We start from the raw sequence: 20,132 nt of genomic DNA on the forward strand, positions 1-20,132 counted from the left end.
CTGGTGGGGAGACAGAGAGTGCGGGGTTTTTGGGGGACCAAGGTGACCCAGGTGGCCAAGGGCCACCCCGAGTCCCAGCCCTCCCTGGCAGAGGTGTCACCACAGTGGCTGCAGGTCTCCTGAGTTGCTTGATGAACAGCATGGCATGGGGGAACACCTTGCAGGGAACCATACCAGGGGATCCTGTCCAAGACCCAGGGACACAGCTGTTGGGGACCAATGACTTACGGCACCCACCAGCCGCCACCACCCTGGGGGAAATAAATCCAGGGCACTTATGTCACTGTCTCATGTAGGGACAGAGGTAAGCAAGGAACTGGAGGCCCTGGGTCTAGATCTGAGCCCAGAGCATTCCCCAAGCCCTGGGAGGCTGCTGGCAGGGCAAGAGGACCAGGCAGGGGCATGGCTCAGGGCAAGGGTCGGGCTGGACTGTCAGCACCTCCCTGGGCTGTTTCGGTCAGGTCCCGTCCTACATTTACTTCCCCTCCTCTAGGATCTGATCCAAGCCTGGTGACAATGTGATGCAGCAGGATTTGAAGCCTGAGACACAAATCACTCCCGAAACAGGGGAGAGCGGGGTGGGGGGACACAGGCATTGCTGATCACACCACTCGCCTCGGCAGCTCCTGCCCCTCCGAGCCCAGGGAAGCTCATTGCAAAACTTCAGTTGCTGCAGAAACATCTGTTTTCCTAATGGAAAGCCCCGCGTGCCAAGACATTCCTGTCTGTGTGATACTGGCCGCTGAAAGCCACTGGATTTCCCCTGTACAGGACGCAAATATTTTGCCAGGAAAGGGAATAAAGTGGCAATGTGGGGTGAGGGAGAGAAACCCATTGCAGGACAGGTACAGGCATCCTGGGAGCTGCTGATGGCCATGGACTCATTCATGAACACACCCTGTCCCCAGCACCAGCAAGCTGTGACGGAAATCCACACGATCCCCCGGGATCATTTCTAAGCACAGTGCCCAGTCCCCAGCATCCGGTACCCTCGGAGTCACCCGCCCGCCCATGAGTGACCTGCTGGTCTCTCAAGACCTCTGTCTCCAGTCCCACAGCGTGTGCAGCAATAAAAGCATCCAAAGAAGAAGCCTGGGAAAACTCCAGTCAGGGTTTTGGCATGTGACACCTCTCAGTCCAGAGGACACACAAAACACAAAGGGGGAGGGGAAATTTGTAGAGACCCCACACCAACCCCCCATTCCCTCCCCACGCTCCTCAAGCTGGATTTAAATAAAAAAATAACAGTGAAGTGCCCGGACTGGGGCAGCAGCCAGCTTCGAAGTGCAGAAACTTCCTTTCTAGGCAAGTTATTTCAAAAACTGCCTACAACGGATTTTTCTGCACGCACTGCTAAAGCATTTGGCCTTGGCAGGGACAAGGCACAGGAGGAGAAAGGCTGGGAACCCCGATAGGAGGGGGTTCCTCATTTTTCTCTGCTTCATGCAAATGTGGCTATCAGGGATGCCAGGGGAGCCACCCCAAAAGCAGAGTGTATGAGAACACTCCCCGCTTTCCGTATCATTCGCTGGAAAGAGTCAGCCACGGATTTGCTGCTACTTCAGGCCAGTTTGACCCCCACTGTTGCACCCCCAGAAACTCCCTCTCCAGCAAACCAAGGTTACATAGGAGGAAACCTAGGTCCAGTTGCTCTCTATGTTCCTCCAGGTGCAGTGATGGGTACACCACGTCAACCTCATATCAGGAACAGCCACACTCCTCCTCATGCTCTCTAGAGGCAGGCAGAGGGGACAGAGCATCCCCCCCCAGAGGGGGGTACAGTCTCGCTCCCCTCCCCAGCATGCAGGAAACCTGCAGGCACCTTCTCCCTTCAAGGCACTGAGCCCTAGAGATAAAACATCCTCCTCGGACCAGGAGGCAAGAGTGGGAATTTGCCACCTTCTCCTCCCACCACTCACTCCCAGGCCAGCTTCTCCTCTGAGCACTGTGTTTGCTGGTCTCTGCTGCTGGGAGGGGAATTCTGGTCCCTGTTCACAGGGATGGGGAAACGGGGGGAGCCCTGTGCTGGGTTTGGGGCACTCGGGTGCCATTTCCAGGCTGCTGACCTGGGTGTGAGGGGTTAACAGTGGGGGTCAAACTGGCCTGAAGTAGCAGCAAATCCATGGCCAACTCTTTCCAGCGGATGATAGGGAAAGCGGGGAGTGTTCTCATACACTCTGCTTTTGGGGTGGCTCCCCTGGCATCTCTGATAGTTGCACAAAGCAGAGAAAAATGAGGAACCCCCTCCTATCGGGGTTCCCAGCTTTTCTCCTCCTGTGCCTTGTCCCTGCCAAGGTCAAATGCTTTAGAGCAGCCCATTCTTCGCTGGCTGGTGAGAAGAGCCAGGGCAGAGAAAGGAAAAGCCTTTCCGAGCCGAGGCGGATAACGCCCGGCCAAAGCCAGACCTTGCAGAGCGAGGGCTGAACCTGCCGGCACCCGGGCAGGGCAAACCGCACGGCTGCGTCCCCCTCCTCCGAGCCACCGACCCTCTCCTCGGTCGGAGGGAGGGTGGAAGCTTTTACACCAGCGATTTACACCACTATTGAACGGGGCAAAGCGTCGGTGCGGGTGGCTCTGGCTGGGCAGGCGCAGCTCCATGGGCGGCGGGCAGGGATGCGGGGGTATTCAGGCTGTTTCCCGAGGGAAACGCTGCTCATTCCCGCCCACTCGGCGTGTGTGTGCGTGGGAGAGTCCCTTCCCCCAGCAGCACTTGAACCCATTGCCCAATCTCGCCACGTTTCCCTGAGGCGCAGGCACCGCCGGCATTTGCTCCTCCACGAACAGAGGAGGCGAGAAGGCTGCCACCGGCACCCCCCGGTCCCCGGGAAGGGCTGCCCCCGGAGCCCAACCCTTTACTAGCCACTGGAGAAGCCCCAGCAGGAAGCGAACCCCGGGAAAGCTCCCAGCACTGCCTGTGCCTTGTCACCCTGGGAGTGACACCCGGGAGGTGGGGGGGGCACGGACGGACGGATGGACGGGGACACCCGCCACCGTGCCCTTGGCGAAGGTCCCCGCCCTGAATCCTGATCCCGGGGACAGCCCGGTCCCGCCGGAGCCAGCGCCTGGGGGTGCGCGGGGTGAAGGGGGGCAGGACGGAGGGGGCCGGGGGGCCGCCGGGGGGCTGCTGCGGACACAGAAAGCCCGAAGGGGGGGTATGAGCTGCGGGCTGTTAACCTGTGCAGGGAGGAGCAAAAGGGGGGGTGGGTGTCCCCCAGAATGCAGACGGAGCGCAGGGCACTACTGGGGGCTGCTACGGGGGGGCGGCAAGCAGGCACCCGGGGGACACGCAGTTACCCCGGGGGCGGCGGGGGACAGCTACCGGGGGGCGGCAGGCGGTGCCCCCGGCGCCGCGGGACTCACCAGCTCGAGGCGGAGCGCCCGGAGGCGGTCGGCGAGCGGCGGGCGGGCGCCGTGGGCCGGTGCGGGCGGCGCGGGCGGTGCGGGCGGCGCGGGGGCGGTCTCGGCCCGCAGCCCCCGCAGCAGCCCGGCGGGCGGCCGCCGTCCCACCTTGCTGGCCAGCTCCCGCAGGTCGGCGGGCAGCGCCTCCCCGCCGCCCTCCATGCGGGTGGGGCGGCGGCGCCGGGGCGGCGGCCGTGCTGTCACCCCGGCCCGAGACCCGGCCCCGCCCCGCCGCGCCGGCCCCGCCCCCAGCCCCGCCCCCGCTCCACCTGCCCGCACACGGCCGCCGCCGCCGTCGCCGGGGGGGGGCCGCGCACCAGCGAGGTCCGCCGGGGAGCGCAGAGCGGCGCGGGGGGGCGGGGCCCGGGGCGGGGGCGGCGCTGGCCCCGCCCCGGCCCCGCCCCCCCGCGGCGTCTCTGCGGCGCCGGAAGCGGCGCGGCCCCGCTGGCGCTGAGGCTTCGCGGGGCGGCGGCGGCACCGCCGGGCCCGGCCCTGCCCTGCCCGGCCCCGGCCCGCCCCGCCCCAGCCTCAGCTTCCCCGCACGGACCGTGAGTAGCGCGGCCGGCACACACACTCCGGGCCGCACCGCCCGGCTCCCGGCCCCCCCGGGCTCTCCGCGGTCCCGAAGCGCCCGGGCCCACCCCGCTGTCGCTCCTTGCCGCCTCCGCCCTTGGTGCCTGGCTCTGCCTTCCCCGCCCCGCCCGGAGCGCCTGGGTCCCTCCCGTCCCCCCCTCCCCGCAGCCCCCCCTCCCCCCGGGTCCCTGGGTCCCTCTACGCTACCCGTCCTCCGGCACTGCCAGGTCCCGCCGCCCTGCCCCGAGGGCTCTGCGCTCCCCAGGCCTCCCCCCGGCCTCAGGCGGCTGCTGCGGGCTCCCCACCCGACCTGGCCCCGCCGCGGGGGGCTGTGCTCCTGCCGGGCCTCCGCACCCAGGCCCAGCAGGTCGCTCCCAGCAGGGAGCCTGGCCTCACCTGGGCAGAGCCCCCTTGCCCCAGGGGTGCCGGCGTCTCCAGGAGGACTGTGGCTCAGCTCTGGTCCCCGTGGGTAGTGGCTAGCTGCATCCTTGCTAGGGGCAATGGAGCTGCTTCACTGCTCCTCCGCTGCAGGCGGGGAGGGTGCCTCTCCCCAGCAGGGACCCCGCAGGCAGAGATCACCAGCGATGGCACCTCAGTAACGCTTGCCCGTCTGGGCCCCATCACCAGCTTGTGCCTTTTGGCCACTTTTCCAGAGTGTGGGAGTGGGCCCACCACACTGCAGCAGCCTCGCTAAGGGGTTGGCCTGGAGCAGAGCTCCTCGCTGGGTTCAAGGGCTTCCCATCGCCCTGCTTACAGTCCTCCAGTGAAGCCTGGCCTCCTGGATCGCTCCCTGCAGGGCAAGGGGTGCTGTAAGGTGGGGGGGCTCTGTGGGGCTTTTGCTTGTGGTATGTGAGCGCCGTTTGTGGCCACTGCTTGTGCCGGGCCCTGTCTTTGCTGAGGAGAGTTTGAAGGCGCTCACCTCCCTCATCCTGTGCCCATCCCATCCTGGCAGGGAGACCCGATGGACACGAGAGTGGAGCAGCACGCATCCTGACCCCTGTCCCACACAGCTGCCCCTGTGCCAGCCCCTGTGACTATGGATGAGTGGAAACCCAACCCTGCCATCAAGCCCCACAAGAAGCGGAGCTGGTACCTTGCCTGGAAGTACAAGCTGATGAACCAGCGCGCACTGCGGAAGCTGTGCCAGGTGAGTCACCCACAGGCCTGCGGTGGATTAGGAAGGATAATCTGCAGGATTTGTGAGCTTGTGGAGCAGCTGCGTGGATGGAAGTGGGTCTGCTGGCAGTCTGGGTGATCTGATGGGCTGGGGAAGCATAATTTTTCTCCCCAAAATCTACCTTCAGTGGCTTTGTGCTCATGCATGGAAGGTTCTGCCACACCTAGCAGCTCCTTCCAGCTGCAAGTGGTCCTGTTGGGTGGCTGTGGAAGGAGGGACAATTACCCAGGTGTCCTTGGGAGGCTTTCAGCTAGAAACCAGACCGATTCCTCCCCTCCTGGTTCTGGACCCGTGCTGAGTGCTTCAGGGCTCAGCCTGCAGTGGGAAAGCATCCTTGCCGTGTTTAGTCTGCAAGCCGAGCCTGGTACAAGGCACAACAGGTGGACAGAGAAAATAGGGCTGGGTAACAGGATCGCGTGCCCCAGGGGCAGCTGGTGTCTGGGAGAGCCACAGGCCTGCTTGCTTGTGCTGTAAAATGGCTAATCCTTGGCAGAGCCAGCATGCTGAGGGGTGTCTGGGGGCTTAAGGACAAGTTTGCCCCCCCCTCCCTGTGACACAGCTGTGGAAAAGAGACTGTTCCTGAGATGAACAGAGCTTGTGGAATCAGGCAGTTGGTTGGTTGGTGTGGGAGGGAGCAGGGGAGGGTTTTGCATGTGCCTGGGGGGATGAAGACTTGCAAGGGCTCCCTGGGGAAGGAGACTGCTTAGTCCTGCATCCCCTGGAGTGCTTGGGGCTTGGCATTGGACCTGGTAAATCTGGCCCACCAGTGTCTCTCGTCCTCTCCCTTGGTTGCTGTGACGTGTTCACACTGAGTCCTGGGATGCTATGTGGAGATTAGTAGGACCCTGAACTTGCGTGGCCAAAACTGAAAACATCTAGTATGTCCAAAGTGTGCCTGGGTCAAGGGTCCAGCGCTTTTGGGCCATGGGATGAATCTGTCAGCAGCACGTAGCAGTCAGATTTGGGCCTCCGTGGTGGCTCTGCTGTGAGCAGGATGGACCCTCCTGACATGGAGGCTGATGGTGGAGCCCTGCAGTGGTTTTAGCTTTGCGGGTAATAGCTGCTCAGGGCTTTGTGTCTTACATCCAACAACAAAACCTCCCCTCGCTGCATGACTGTCGAGGGCAGTTTTTGGGCTCCCTGCTGGAGCTGAGGGCAGGGCTGTAGCTACTGGGCAGGGACTTTGTCCCCATGCAGAGCCCCATGGCCACCACATGCTGCTGTGACCTTTCTACCATGAAGAAGCACCTGGGCCCTGGGTTACAGAGCTCCCTGGATCAAGCAAAGACAAGTTGCTTCAGCTGAGATCTTGTCTTTCAATTCTACATCCCAGGGCAGCATTGCAGCTCTAAGACCATCCTCTTAGCTGTGGCCAGATGTGCTTTTGCAGCTTACACCTGCAGGTGGATTATTTCCCAGCACAGGATGTTTGTGGTCCAAGTCTTCCTGTGTGGCTCTGTCTTGGTATAGTAGTTTCTGCTTTACACTGGGTCCAAATACCAGGAAGAAGACTGAAATTGAGGAAGAGAGGAGCAAGATATGCATTAAAGAAAATACAGGTGCTTGTAGAAATTTTGTATTCTTTTCTCCCTCCTCTTGGTCTGGGAGAAACAAGGCTGTGGACAATGGTGGTGGTCACACTGGGGGTTCCCATGTTCCATAGCTCTGGGACCTTGCCGTAGCCCTCTGTTGGCATCCACATGTGTTGCCTTGAAGTTTGCTGCAGACAGTAAGGCTGCGGGCTGTTCCCTGCAGCCTGTGGCACAGTGCGGTTTCCTGAAGTCAGACCTCAGCTTCTTCCCTTTGCCTTGCTTTAGTTGTGCAGCATCTCCTGTCTCTCCCTCTGCAACCAGAGGACATATTCAGGGTATTCAGGGGACAAGAGCAGTGATGCTGCAGAAGAGGTGGAAGTTAAGGTTACTGTGGGAGCTGTAACTCTGAATTACCAAACCCTTTGCCTGCAGAAACCCTCAACCTTGATGCAATATTTTAGCAGGAATCTGCTTGTGGATCTGGAAGCAGGGATACATTGGAGGTGGGTTAATTCTCATGTATCAAGAAGTCAGTGCTCTCCAGCTGATGAAAGCATTTCATCCTAAAACTCCGTCACCTCTATTTCCTTCTCTTTGCCTTTCCCCAGAAGAAAACAGGGGAAATGACAGATGCTTATCATCCCTTCCAAGATCTGCTTGGGGTGCCCTGCAGCCTCTGCCAAGGAGGTGGGCTGATCTTGGGGTTGTTACAGGTTGCTAACGCGGTGTCCTGCATTGCAGACAGGTGCTGTCCTCTTCCTGCTTGTGACTGTAATTGTGAACATCAAGCTGATCTTGGACACCAGAAGAGCTGCTTATGAGGAGGAAGAGGAGTCTGCACAGGACTATGGTGAGGGGCAGCATCTTGCCTGTTTTTGAAAACGAGGAAACTGGGGGCGGGGGGGAGGAGTAATTTCTATAAGTCAGGGCAAACTTGTGACCAGCTACAACATGAAAGACAGGTCTGTGCATGTGGGTTTAGCAAAAATGAATAGAAAAGGCTGTACCCATTTCTGGTCCGTCTGCTCAAGGCTTCAACACATATGGCTGCAGAGGTCTGTGCTGGGATAGCTGGAACCAGACCTGTTGTCATCTTGTATTTCCCTTACCTGCCATCCCTGTAGATTCTGACACATGGCTTGTTGGGCTGGGATGCCTGGTGGGCATGACCTTCTGGAGGCTCGGCAGGGGTGTCACCAAGCAGGGACAAACTAGAGGTGCCTTGGCTGGTTGAGACTGGGCATTTCTTCCCTGTAGATGATGAGATGCTGAACGTGGAGGTCCCTAGGCACCCTGTCAGCAACAAGAAGGTCTTGGATGTTGAGGTGTACTCCAGCCGGTCGAAGGTCTATGTGGCTGTGGATGGGACGACGGTAAGTGACGTGTGCTGGCTATCCATGTGAGCAGAGGATGGATAGAGCTGAATGGGTGAAGCCTCAAGCAGTGGATGGTGAGAGCGCTTCAGTGGCTAGCAAGAAGGTCAGGAGTGGATCCCCCCTTCTGCCTGCAGGACTCTGGAGGATTGTCCCACATTGTCTTCTGCTCTGGCATCCGTCGCTGCCATGAGCAAAGCCAAAATGTCACAGGAGAGAGACTTGCCTATTGTTTGGGAGCTTTATTGTGCTGAATGGGCAGGGAATAACAGGTCTCGGTGTATGGTTCTCATCGCTTCTCCACTTGCAGGTCCTGGAAGATGAGGCTCGGGAGCAGGGAAGAGGGATCCATGTCATTGTCTTAAATCAAGCTACGGTAAAACATCCCCATGTGTCCACGTTTGTCTTTCTTACTGGACAGTGTTTGTCCTTGCTCTTTAACTGTTGGGTGCGTGAGGCAAAGGGCAGCCAGGAGGGAAGTCCCCAGATGCTTATTTGTCTGTAGTTTCCAGAGCACGATCTGGTCACCCAGAGAGTCCCTGCAGTATTTCCTTGTGCTTGCCTAGCTGTCCTTGGGGAGCAGGCAGGAGAGGAGTTGGGAGGTTGGGTAATGCTGTCCCGTGAACCTCAGTGCACTTCATGTCATGGATGAAGGCCCAAGGGCTGCGCTTGCCTGAGGCCTAACTCCCTGACATACCAGAAAAATAACTCATTGTGTTGCTTAGGGACTGAGGCTTCCAGGACAGATTTCCATAATTCTGCATGTCCTGGCCACGTAGCATTTAAGATGCATCTGACGTTTGAATACCAAACAGGGTCATGTGATGGCCAAGAGGGTCTTTGACACCTATTCTCCCCATGAAGATGAAGCCATGGTACTTTTCCTCAACATGGTTGCCCGGGGCCGGATCCTGATCTTCACCATTAAGGTATGTGGCCTTGGCATCAAAAGAAAAAGTCACCTTGAGTCAGGATGCCCTAAAGCTCATCTGGGCAGTTGCCTCCTGAATATCATCGGACATTCCCAGGGCTGTGTCACATCACCACTGGGCTATCTCTCCCTGCCTGGATCACTTCCCTTGTCCTCTTACTCCCTCGTGTTACTACAGATACTACTGTTTGTCCAGCAAGGCAGGAGAGCAAAAAGCAGATGTGTCAGAGGCTGCAGCAACAAACAAGAGGTTAGGTGGAGAATGGCCAGGAGGAAACATGAGTATGTGGTGGTACCTTTCTGGGTCCCAGTTCTAGGCTTTACAGGGGGCTCTGGACTGCTTCAGAGTTTCAGGTTTAGCTATGTAAAGTGTTGTTGAACACATGGCCCTGCTTGAGAACAATTTGGTCTCAAGGAAACAGGAGTCTGCAACTCCTCTGACCTCCCTGTGGGTCATGATGAAGCCATCGAGAGGTTTAGTAGCACAGAGACCTTAGGAATATGCTCTTGAAGGTTTCTGGTTCAGCTGGTTCAAGGGTAGGAGTGGCCCCTGTACCTCTTTGGGAGACTCTCCTTGTCTGCATCAGGAGCCAGACCTCAGCTGCAGGGTTGTGTTTTGTTCCAGGATGAAGGCTCCTTTCACCTCAAGGACACAGCCAAGAATGTCCTGAAAAGCCTGGGGAGCCAAGTTGCACCATTCCTGAGCTGGAGAGACATGTGGACATTTGTGGGGAAGAAGGGAGGTGAGTCTTGCACAGGCTGGGAGAGAGTTCATGGCTCCTGTTTTTTTGGGAGAAGCCACATGAAGACATCCCCAACACACCGTATAAGCAGGGAACAAGTTACAGAGAGTGGCAACTCCGTTCCTGGGGGTGAGGGAGGGGATGGAGGCAGAGCATACCCCTTCAGCAGCTTGCCAGAGGCCAATGGGAAAGGTGCCAAGCTGCCACCTTGAGCTACAGCCCCTGCTCATGCCTTGACATAGGAGGGATGGGCCCTTCCAGACAGTCCTGACCCTCTGTCCCTGCTCCAGGGGAAGTGTATGGGGAGAAGCATGCCAAGTCGCCCGCCCTCTCAACGTGGGGTGACCCCGTACTGCTGAAGACAGAAGTTCATCTGACATCTGTGGAAGGTAGGAAGTAAGGTCTGCTCTGCAGCGCCAGGTATCTCTGGGACGTGTCTGCCTGCTGCCCTTGATGTTTTGAGTCAAAGCCATGGGTCTGTTAGCAAGGTCACAGGATGGATTTAAGGCTGTTTGAGATGGGGATTGTAACTTTTAAAATGGGGCCAGCTTCCCTTCTTCTTGCTTCTGTGACAATTCCAGGCATGGTCATGGTTGAGAAAAAGTGGGGCTGGGAAAGCAGGGAGATGGTCTGGCCAGTTGTCACCTCTCCAAACCAGGCCTGGTCCAATCTTTTCTGACTGCTGGCCTTGAACATAGGCCTTTGCTGCTCAGAGAGGCCATATGGTGGGGACGGCTTCTGAATAGCTCCTGTGGTTATATCTGGCATCCACAAGTGTTGCTTGTTCATAGTAATAAGGACTGGCTTGGTGATGGCTGAGTCTAGGGAGAGCCATGCGTGTGGCAGTGTAGTCTGGAGCACACAAGGTGAGGCCGTGGGGGTGAGTGGTCTGTTTTCTCCTTGATGCCTCCAGATGCTGAGTGCCATTGGCCCGACACAGAGCTGAACCGCCGCCGGAAGAGGTTCTGCAGCAAAGTAGAAGGTTACGGCAGCGTCTGCAGCTGCAAAGACCCCACACCCATTGAGTTCAACCCTGATCCCGTGAGTGCAGAGGCAGAGTATTCAGGGAATGCTCCCAGAGGGCCGGGCTGGGCTGGACCAGGTGTATTTGCAGCTCAGATGCAGAGCCCTGTCCTTAAGCACCAGCTGAGTGGAGCGGACTGCCCCTGGGCAAGCTCTTAGCCCCTACAAAGGTAACGTGAATACACGAATACACGTGGTCAGGTCATGCAGGGGAAGGGGAGTTCCCTTGCCCTGCGTCTGCCCTGAGCTGCCAGGTTACCATGGCTTTAGGGGCATCAGTGTAAAAGCAGCTGAGTGTGTACATCTGGAGAAGGAGAAGCTAATGTGGTCTTTGGGCACAGTACTGAAGAGTTTGGACAAAGGTCTCTAGGTGGATGCAACCTGGGATTTGGAAGCTGGGTCTGAGGTGGGGTGAAGGAGGGGAGCTCGCAGGGTCTCCACCAGTGCTGAGTGGAGTCCTGGTTGGTCAGTGTGGTCCTGAGCCAAGGGGAAGTTCTATGCAGCTCTGCTGTTAAAACAGTGAGGCCAGTCCCTACCCCTTGGATCCTGCTCCCAGTGGCATAGAATCATTTGGCTTGGTGTGACCTCCCCCAGCCCCACTCACACACACTTTTCCTTTCCAGCTCAAAGACAATAAAGTCTTTGATGTGCCTGTAGCTGTTATTGCAGGGAACCGCCCCAATTACCTGTACAGGTAAGCACTCCCAGGGGACGTGGCTTCTCTGTTCTGTGCCCTAAGACCAGGCATGGCACAGGACCTCCCTTTTGTCCTGCTGGCAGGATCCAGTTTCCTCCTGGGGTTGCACAAGTGACATGGGCGGACCTGCTTGGACAACTGCTGGGGTCCTTGGCCATGGGAAGGGGAAGATCCTGGGGATAGTAGACCCTGTTCCCTACCCGTGCACACTTTCCCCCACCCCAAGGGATCCATACCCCTCTGCTGAACGGCCTGGGCCCACTGGGGCTGTGCTGCGCTCAGGCCCCTCCATCTCTCCCCAGAATGCTGCGCTCCTTGCTGTCGGCTCAGGGCGTCAATCCACAAATGATCACAGTGTTCATCGACGGGTACTACGAGGTGAGAGCACCCCCGGAGGTCCCTGTGGCCAGGTTCTTGGTCCCTCAGCTGAGAGTATGTGGTGTTGGCCCACTCCTTGGTGGGGGGCAGGCTATGAGCCCCTTCGCCCTTCCTCATGCTGTGGGTCACACTGCTCCTCATGCTCTCCTACACAAAGTCGGTCAGCTTAGCCAAGTCATGGGTGTGGGTAAAGCTGCCTTGGCCTTCTCCAAAGCCCAGGGCTGACACTCCCATGTCAGAAAGGGGCTGGTGTGCAGGAATAAGGTGGTCGTGCTGGGCTCTCCCCATCCCCTTTTTTCTCGATGAGTATTGCCAGCCCTTGAGCAGGGTCTGGCTGTAATACTGCCTGTCCAACTCCCTTACATGAAGCAGAACAAACCAGTCCAGCTGTGTCTGTCCAGTTCCACTCAGTAAGAGGTGAAGAGAGCCAAAATGGTCGGTTTTCCTAAGGCTCATGAAAGCTGAGGCTGGGAAGGGATGCACTGGCCCTTTAGAGCACAAAGATCTTCCCATCAGCTCAACATTATAAAATCTTGGAGGATCCCACTGCAAGCTCTGGCTCTCTGGTAGCAGGCTGTTCTCCAGGACAGGCATGTGGGATCTTTGTAGGTCTCAGGAGCTTGCTGTCCCTCGTCCCTGCAGCAGCCCATGAGGTATTGTCTGGTTGCCTTGTGATGGAGGTGCGGAAGGGAACAGGCTCGCTCCCTTGCAGGCCTCTCTCACCACTGCCAGGTTGTGGGGCTGGGGGAACTGGTTTGTTTATGCAGGCTCTTACTGCAGCACATTAGAGCGGTTAAAGATAGCAGCATCTATTACCATGGCAACAGGAGCAGCATCCCTCAGCTACGAGGGGGCAGCCTGGATGCTTGTGCTGTCGTGGTGGATGCCAGGGAAAGGAGGAATGGTTGGTGCAATGGGGGCTCCTTCTCTGTTCTGTGGCTATGAGGTGAGATGGACAGCAAGGGGATGGAGAAGGCCTTGGTGGGGTCTTTTTGGAGCAGAGACGTGTCAGCCGAAATACGGATTACTTCTGACCCCAGTACAGATGTGCTTGGTCAGAGACGTCCCTTTCTTGGCAACGGTGAGGGAAGATTAAGTTAGTTGTGGTCCTGACATGAAGCAGCTAGGAAGTGTTCCTGGCTATACCCTTTTTCTTTCTGCATTGTCAGTGGGGGACTGGGAATTCAGGGCCTCTCAGATATTCTTGGATACAACTTTGGGTCTGCAAACTAGCGGGACTTACGGAAACTTATGACAGTACGTAAGGGCTGAAGGGCCAAGAGGGTTTGGAGTTCCTCGCTGCAGGACCTACAGCACAGCATCGTTTCAAGCCTCAGTTGCCCCTAAGAGGACAGCCACATACAGGGGATCCCACAGGCGTATTCTTGTCCCAGGGAGCTGACAGTGGCAGAGGGTGGGGAGAATGTATCCAGACCCACACATTTGGTGAGCTTTGTACCTTTCCATTGCAGGAGCCAATGGATGTCGTGGAGCTGTTTGGCCTCTCGGGAATCCAGCACACTCCCATTAGCATTAAAAATGCCAGGGTTTCCCAGGTGAGAGACCTTTCCCAAGTCCTGGGAGAGTTACGTCCTGGGATCTGGGATGGCATCCGAGGGAGACAGACATAGCCTCGCATCTATGCCAGGTTGATGCTAACGCAGGCAATGATCTGTCGTTTCTTGTAGCACTACAAAGCCAGCCTGACTGCAACCTTCAACCTGTTCCCGGTGAGTGAGACCTCTGCCTGTGCTCTGTCTAGCTGCTCGCCCTTGGGAGCCAGGCAGCACAGAGTTCCCTGGGAGAGTGACGTCTGTGACCCCCATCTCACAGGAGCTGGAATCAATCCTCTGGGGCAGGGAACAGCACAGGCAGGGGACACTTGCTTGGTGTCTCTGCTCTGTCCTGTTCCTCTCCATCCTTCTGAAGTTATCCTTGCCCCTACAGGATGCTAAATTCGCCGTGGTTCTGGAGGAAGACCTTGATATTTCTGTTGACTTCTTCAGGTAAAGCTGTAGGTCCCTGTTTGGGTGGGGCATTTTCTAGAAGCTCTCTGGCTTCTCACGAGAGGCCAGATCCTTGCCGTGCTGTGTCGCTCGCTTATCCAAGGCTGAGCAGCCCCCAGGCAACAGCCATAACTGAGCTCTGCTTACAGAAAATCTTGAGTCCACTGTCCTGGCCCTCAGTGCAGGGTGACTTTGGGGTCTGAGGTCTCTTCTGGTTTGCTTTTTGGGGATGTTGATGCATTATATACACATATGGTTGGGGCTGCCCTGTGCAAGAGGACAGGGACAGTGTCTGATAGGGCTTCTCTTCTTAAGGAGGAGAGACTCTTGACGGAGCAGGAGACAATGTTGTCCCTTCCCCATAGTGAGATGCAGCTTAGCTTGTTCGGGTGCTCGTCCCCTGATCTCACACCAGCATCCGCTATGTCAGGCTTATAACCCAAGAGATGGGTTGAACAGTCCCAGCAGTTGGGGCGTGGCTTATCTCATGGTGGAAAATTTGCCTTGGTTTGTGTGTGGGAGGGATGTTTGACCAGGGACTGGGCAACTCTTCCCTCAGCTTTCTGAGCCAGTCGATACACCTTCTGGAGGAGGATGAGAGCCTATACTGCATCTCGGCTTGGAATGACCAGGTGGGTCAGGGAAGGATGGTGGAGCAGGGATGCCTCTGCCCTGTGTTGTTCCCATGTCAGGCTGGGGTCCAAGTTCTGTCTTTAAAGAGGGTGCCCCCCCCGACTATCATCCTAAGTGGGTCTGTCTCCCCAGCCCTACACTCTTCAGAAGTGCCCCCGCCAATAGCCGTCCTGTCCCTGCCATGTGCTTCCCAGTGGCTGTCCCCTGCTCCCTATGCCAAGAGCCTCAGTGGAGCAAGATGCCTCCCTTTTTAGTGCAATAGGGGTACATTCAGGGTGCTGAATTTTCCCTGTGACATTGCAGGGCTATGAGCACACGGCTGAGGACCCTTCGCTCCTGTACCGTGTGGAGACCATGCCAGGTCTGGGCTGGGTGCTCCGGAAGAGCCTGTACAAGGATGAGCTGGAGCCAAAGTGGCCAACCCCTGAGAAGGTGAGTACCCTAGAGCAACCCTGCCTTCTGCACCCCCATCTCTGCCCATCGGCAGTCCCTGATCATCACCCAGTCCCCGTGGGTACAGCTTTTGGAGGGGCCATGTCTCTCCCTGAGCTTCTCTTGGGAAGGTTGCCAAAGCTGAATGGATTTGGGACAGACAGTAACTTGAGGATGATGTAACCAGCCACAGAGCTGGCTGGAACAGCCCAGGCAACCTGGAGCCAAAGGGGCTAGAGCTGGTGTGGGTGGCCAGAAAGGTCCCTTGATGGCTACACTACCAAATCATGTCCTCAAACTTGAGTGTGAGTGGCAGTTTCCCTCCCCAGCTCTGGGACTGGGACATGTGGATGCGGATGCCCGAGCAGCGGAAGGGCCGGGAGTGCATCATCCCTGACATCTCGCGCTCCTACCACTTTGGCATCGTGGGGCTCAACATGAACGGCTACTTTCATGTGAGTGACCTCTCTCAGCCCCTAAGCCCCGTCCTGGAGCCGAGCTCTGACTCAGCCACCTATGCAGGTAACAAGGATGCTTGACGTGACCTCCAGGTCCTGCTGACTCATGACTAAACACGGTTCTCCTTCCCTCCCCTCTCCCTTCTTCCCAGGAAGCCTATTTCAAGAAGCACAAGTTCAACACTGTTCCAAATGTCCAGCTGAAAAATGTGGAGAGGTGAGTGCTGGTCAGAATGAGATCTGGATGAAACAGTTGCTTGACCTGACCCTTGTTCCCTTGTGCTGGGGACAACTCCCTCCCTTCTGGAGCAACAGCCATGACCCCCAGCCCCAGCACATTGGCCTCTGCTGGGGAATCCTTGCAGTGGTCTTTGTGAGGATGGGTTCAGTGGCCCTGTGCTTCTGAAGGACATGTTGAAGGGTTACGGTTTTGCTGCCACGTCCTCCAGGATGCGTGGCAGTCCCTGTCCTGCGTTGGTTCCAGCCTGCCTTTTACTGTTACACTGGGGCATCTTAAATACGGATCATCTTGGGACGTTCCCTGCTTATCAGACTGTCTAACTGCGCCCTGATCTCTGTGTTTTCTCCTCCTCCAACAGCTTGAGGAAGGATGCCTACGAGACTGAAATTCATCGGCTCCTGGGGTAAGTGCCTGCGGGAAGGCTGGGAGACCACAGGGCACACTGGGCGGACAAACCAGGACAGAAGAAAGGGTGGTGGCTCTGGCAGCCCCAGCTACTGCTTGCCTGTCTGAAGTACTCTGCAGTGGGAATGGGGAGGAGATAGGGTCCCCTCTCACTCCCTTTTCTGTTTCCACAGTGAGGCTGAAGTCCTGGACCACCGCAAGAACCCCTGTGAGGACTCCTTCGTGCCCGACACCGAAGGCAGGGTCTATGTCATGTTCATCAAGATGGAGCAAGAAGCAGATTTCACCACCTGGACTCAGCTTGCCAAGGTGAGGCCCCTTGACATGGCCCATCCGCAGCCCTGTGCTGATTTCAGCATCGCTGAGAAATGTCTGGCTGTGGTTCTTGGGTTGGTCTATGGCATGGCTGCAGCTCAGCACATGGATTCTTGCTGTCCTTGGGTGATGTTAAAGCTCTTGGTGTTTACAGAAGGCACTGGGTCATCCAGGGCAGATGCTTGGCTCAGTGAAGAAGACTGTTTTATGACCTCCCTGTGTGGGAGTCCAGGGCCTGAGCTTGTTGGATAGTTTCCATCCCTTGCCTGGAGGTGATGAGCAAAACCCCCTGTCCTGAGGCAGGGATGGGAACGGGTTCCCCCTTTCCTGCCACTGATGGCAGCTGGAGGGGTGCTGCCCTGCACCACCCCGATCAAGGGGTGCAGCCCTCTCCGCTGTGTTTCAGTGAGGGCAGAATTGGCGGCTTTCCTTGCCGTGGGTCACCTGGCTCTGGTGTCCATCCCCAGGCTCTGATGCCTGTTCCTCACTTCCTACCGTCCTAGTGCCTCCACATCTGGGACCTGGACGTCCGTGGGAACCACAAGGGGCTGTGGCGGCTCTTCCGCAAGAAGAACCACTTCCTTGTGGTGGGGGTCCCTGCCTCCCCCTACTCGTGAGTATCAGGGGCACAGCAATCTGGGTGATTCCCCCCGCTATCCTCATGGCAGCATCCCCTGCCCGGTACACTGCATAATCTGCTTCTGTCCTGGCCCAGTTCCGGGGCATACCACCCCCACTTCTCAGTCAGTGTGGTGGGGGACAGGATACGTGCCTAGGGCTGGAGGACGCCCCGGTGGGAAGGAGATGATGCCAGGAAGGCCAGGCAGTGCTGTTGGGAGTTGGGGTGCCGAGGGGAGCCACCACCCCTGCCCGCTCCCATCCGGCTTCCTCACCTGCAGGTCCAAGAAGCCCTCGTCGGTGACACCAATCTACATGGAGCCCCCTGCCAAGGAGGAGGGGGCAGTGGCAGTGCCAGCGGTTGCTGCAGCAGAGCAGACGTGAGGCTGGCAGCTGGGAAGCGAAGGGGACCGGGGGAAGACAGAGACCCCCATGGTGCAGAGACAGAGTTGGCAGCAGCTCTCGGAGGCTGGTGACTGGACACAAACTCCCCATTTCAGGCTGCAAAATGAGATCTTGGGCTCCCTCCAGCCCCCTATTGTGGTCTCCCTCTCCCTTGCATGGGACAGGGTCTTTCCCTGTAGATATGCCACCCCCCCATCCCAGGAACTTTTTTTTTTTTTAACAGACTCTTTACTAACGCTGCTCCTTTTGTCCCCTGGCTGGGCAAAGCTGGAGGAAGATGCTCAGCAGGGAGCTAGAGAGGGCCTTGAGAAACACCTCTGCTTCCCTTTTTGGCCCCCAAGTCCTGAGAAGGCAGCATGCTCTGTCGGGTGCTGCAGCCTACCAGCTGGGTGTTATTTATTAACTCTTGCCTGGCTGGCTCCATGCCTGTGGCAAAGAGGGGATCCTCCAGCATCTCTTCCATCTCCTGCACGATGGATGCACCTTGAAAGACTATACTGGGCTGGACATCTGCCCACACACTGGCTTCTCTTCTTGGGCTGGTACAGCCCAGCTCACAGGCAAAAGGGAATGCTGGAGAGTAGCTGAACTTGCTGTGGACACAGGGGACACCCCATACCCAGCGTGAGGGCAGTCAGGTGTCCTTTTCCTCTCTGCAGTTCTGGAACCTGGAGATGGATAGATGGAAGTGGACCCAGCTGTGTGCCGCAGCTCAGACTGTCCTCACCCACCTTCTCTGTGGGGAGCAGCCCTGCCCCCTGAGTCGTGGGAGAGGGGGTGAAAGTGCCTTGCAGAGTGAGATGGGAGCAGCCAGCAGGCATCTCCCTGGCTGCAGCGGCAAGATGGACTGAGGTCCTCTGGAATGAGAGGTGCTGCGCTCTGGCGTGGTCCTTGCCTGTGGTACTGTACCTTGTCTGTCCCTCATCCCTGGCCAGGTACCCCCAGCTTTTGCTGAAGGCAGCGGGGGTTTCTTCTGACTCCCTACCCTTACCACGGTACGTTGCTAGCAGGGAAGCTGTAAGCTGAGCCAGGATGGACAGCCTGGCTCTCCTGCTGTGGTACACCCCTCATGGAGAGGGAGGGGGTCCCTGTCCCCCCCTCCTGTGCCTTAGGAAGGACCCCAGGGCCCCATCGCACCCTCAGCCACTCAGTACTAATGTCCTGCCCACCCCACCCACTGGGGACAGTCCTAGTCCCCTTGCTCAGTACACCTCCACGTCTCATCCGTGCAGCGAGAGAACTGTTCTCTGCCCAGGTCCCCCCAGCCTCAGGCAGAGATGCTACACTCTGGCTTGCCCTTGGGAGGAGGATTTGCTGCTCAGCCCTTTACCTGTGGTCGCAGGGGCTCTTCCCTTCATTTTCTCACTGTGAACTGAGCGTCGTGGTCTACACTACACTAACTTATTTATTTATTGCTTGTGGGAAGGGGAGGATGTTAGGTAAGCAGCGCGGAGAGCTGGCAGCCCCCAGCCTGTGCAGGGGCAGTCATGGGAGGCTTGTCTCTTGTCCCCCTGGCTCCATCCTCTGTTCCCCTCCTTCCTCCCTTACCCAGCATAGGAATGAATAGTTGTGAATGTGGGAAATCTGTTCTTTGGCCAAAACGAGCCCTGTGTAGACACAGCGCAGCTCTAGCATGAGCGCAGGGACTCTGACCCCCACCATCCCTTGCCTGCCTGTCCCAGAGCAGGGGTGGGATGGGTGCAGGAGGGGAGCAAGAGGGTGCAGGGTGGCACCCTTGAGGCTGTGATACCAAGCTTAGATTCAGCCCTGCTCCCCTTTGCCACCCCAGTACTGCCCTTTGCAGGGACCCTGCCAGTGGGCAGCCAGCCTCTCTGTGCTGGCCCCTCAGGGTAAAGCAGGTCCTTTCAGCACCATTGGAGAGGGATTTGGCTTCTTCCTGGGGAAGGCAGCTCATCCCCAGTACCCTGCTTTGGAGTAACTTCCACAGCCCTCCACCGTGATGCCCTTTCTTTGGCATCTCTGTTCCCGAGGCCCAGTGTCCCTTCTCCCCGAAACTGAATGCACTCCCTCTCCCTTCTCTGGCAGGGCTCAGGCTTGGCTTCCTCCCGGGACTGGGGAAGGTGATCCTAGGGATAGGGAATGGTTAAATGCAAGTTCCTCTCTCCTCTGCTGCCTGCCCTGCAGCGACCTGGGGGCTGTGGCTCCTTGCTCTCAGCAACAGCAGGACTTGACTGGTGGGCTCCAAGCTTCCCCGTCTCAGTACACCTTGATGGGCCTGCCGGGTGCTGTTCTCCATCCCTGTTCCTCCAGTAAAGGCTCCAGGGTGGCAGCCATGGTAGGGCTGGGTGCATGGGCATCCCCAGGGCTTGCCGCATTCTGAATCAAATTATTTTTTCAAGAGTAAACATTGCAAAGCTGTTGAGCCTCATGCGTTTCATAGCTGGCTTTATGCATGGCCCAGGGCTGGAATCCCCAGCTCTGGCCACCTGCCTGGAAAGGACAAACCACTGTCCTCTGGTGTCTCGCTTTGCCCTTTGCGCCCCAGGGCTAGCCATGGGCTAACGGTGGCCCCAGGCCTATGCCAGCAGAGGTCCTCCGAGCTGTGCTGTGCCATGTGGTGCCAGAGTGGCTGGCACAGGTTTATGAGCTGTTTCCTCCTCAAGCTTTATCACTTTTATGTCCAGTTCAGCAACCTACAGAAACCCTGACCGGCTGCCTGGGGGCTCTTGCTTGGCATAACCAGCCCCCACACTCCCCCCCAGCACCTCCAGCTGCCCTCAGCCCACCCCTGAGAAATACAGACTCATGGCCCTTGGCTCCTGGCTTGGTGTC

At 57.7% G+C, this 20,132-nt stretch overlaps 2 protein-coding genes across 3 annotated transcripts in view; one reads left to right on the forward strand and one right to left on the reverse strand.

The window, feature by feature from the left end:
- Positions 1-3,692, reverse strand: part of LURAP1 (leucine rich adaptor protein 1) — a 6,394-nt gene extending 2,702 nt beyond the window's left edge. The window contains exon 1 of the mRNA XM_080406069.1: positions 3,361-3,692. Within this exon, the coding sequence (XP_080262195.1) occupies positions 3,361-3,561 (201 nt within the window). The 5' untranslated portion in view covers positions 3,562-3,692. The remainder of the gene's footprint in view (positions 1-3,360) is intronic.
- Positions 31-19,728, forward strand: POMGNT1 (protein O-linked mannose N-acetylglucosaminyltransferase 1 (beta 1,2-)). Of its 2 annotated transcripts, none has more exons than XM_080406068.1 (22): positions 31-3,068; positions 4,925-5,119; positions 7,423-7,531; positions 7,939-8,054; positions 8,365-8,430; positions 8,870-8,983; positions 9,611-9,728; positions 10,019-10,117; positions 10,642-10,769; positions 11,375-11,445; positions 11,751-11,826; positions 13,299-13,382; positions 13,515-13,556; positions 13,774-13,832; positions 14,392-14,464; positions 14,769-14,897; positions 15,227-15,352; positions 15,508-15,572; positions 15,955-15,999; positions 16,175-16,310; positions 16,820-16,929; positions 17,216-19,728. In XM_080406068.1, the coding sequence occupies exons 2-22, from the start codon at positions 5,009-5,011 to the stop codon at positions 17,316-17,318; spliced, it is 1,980 nt and encodes a 659-aa protein (XP_080262194.1). In that variant the 5' UTR covers positions 31-3,068; positions 4,925-5,008; the 3' UTR covers positions 17,319-19,728. The 2 variants fall into 2 exon arrangements, with proteins under 2 accessions (XP_080262194.1, XP_080262193.1); XM_080406067.1 differs by lacking the exon at positions 31-3,068 and adding an exon at positions 3,878-3,947.
- Positions 19,729-20,132: the final 404 nt, after the last annotated feature.

Source organism: Falco punctatus (genome assembly GCF_963210335.1).
Source record: "Falco punctatus genome assembly, chromosome: 11".
Classification (NCBI taxonomy): Eukaryota; Metazoa; Chordata; class Aves; order Falconiformes; family Falconidae; genus Falco; species Falco punctatus.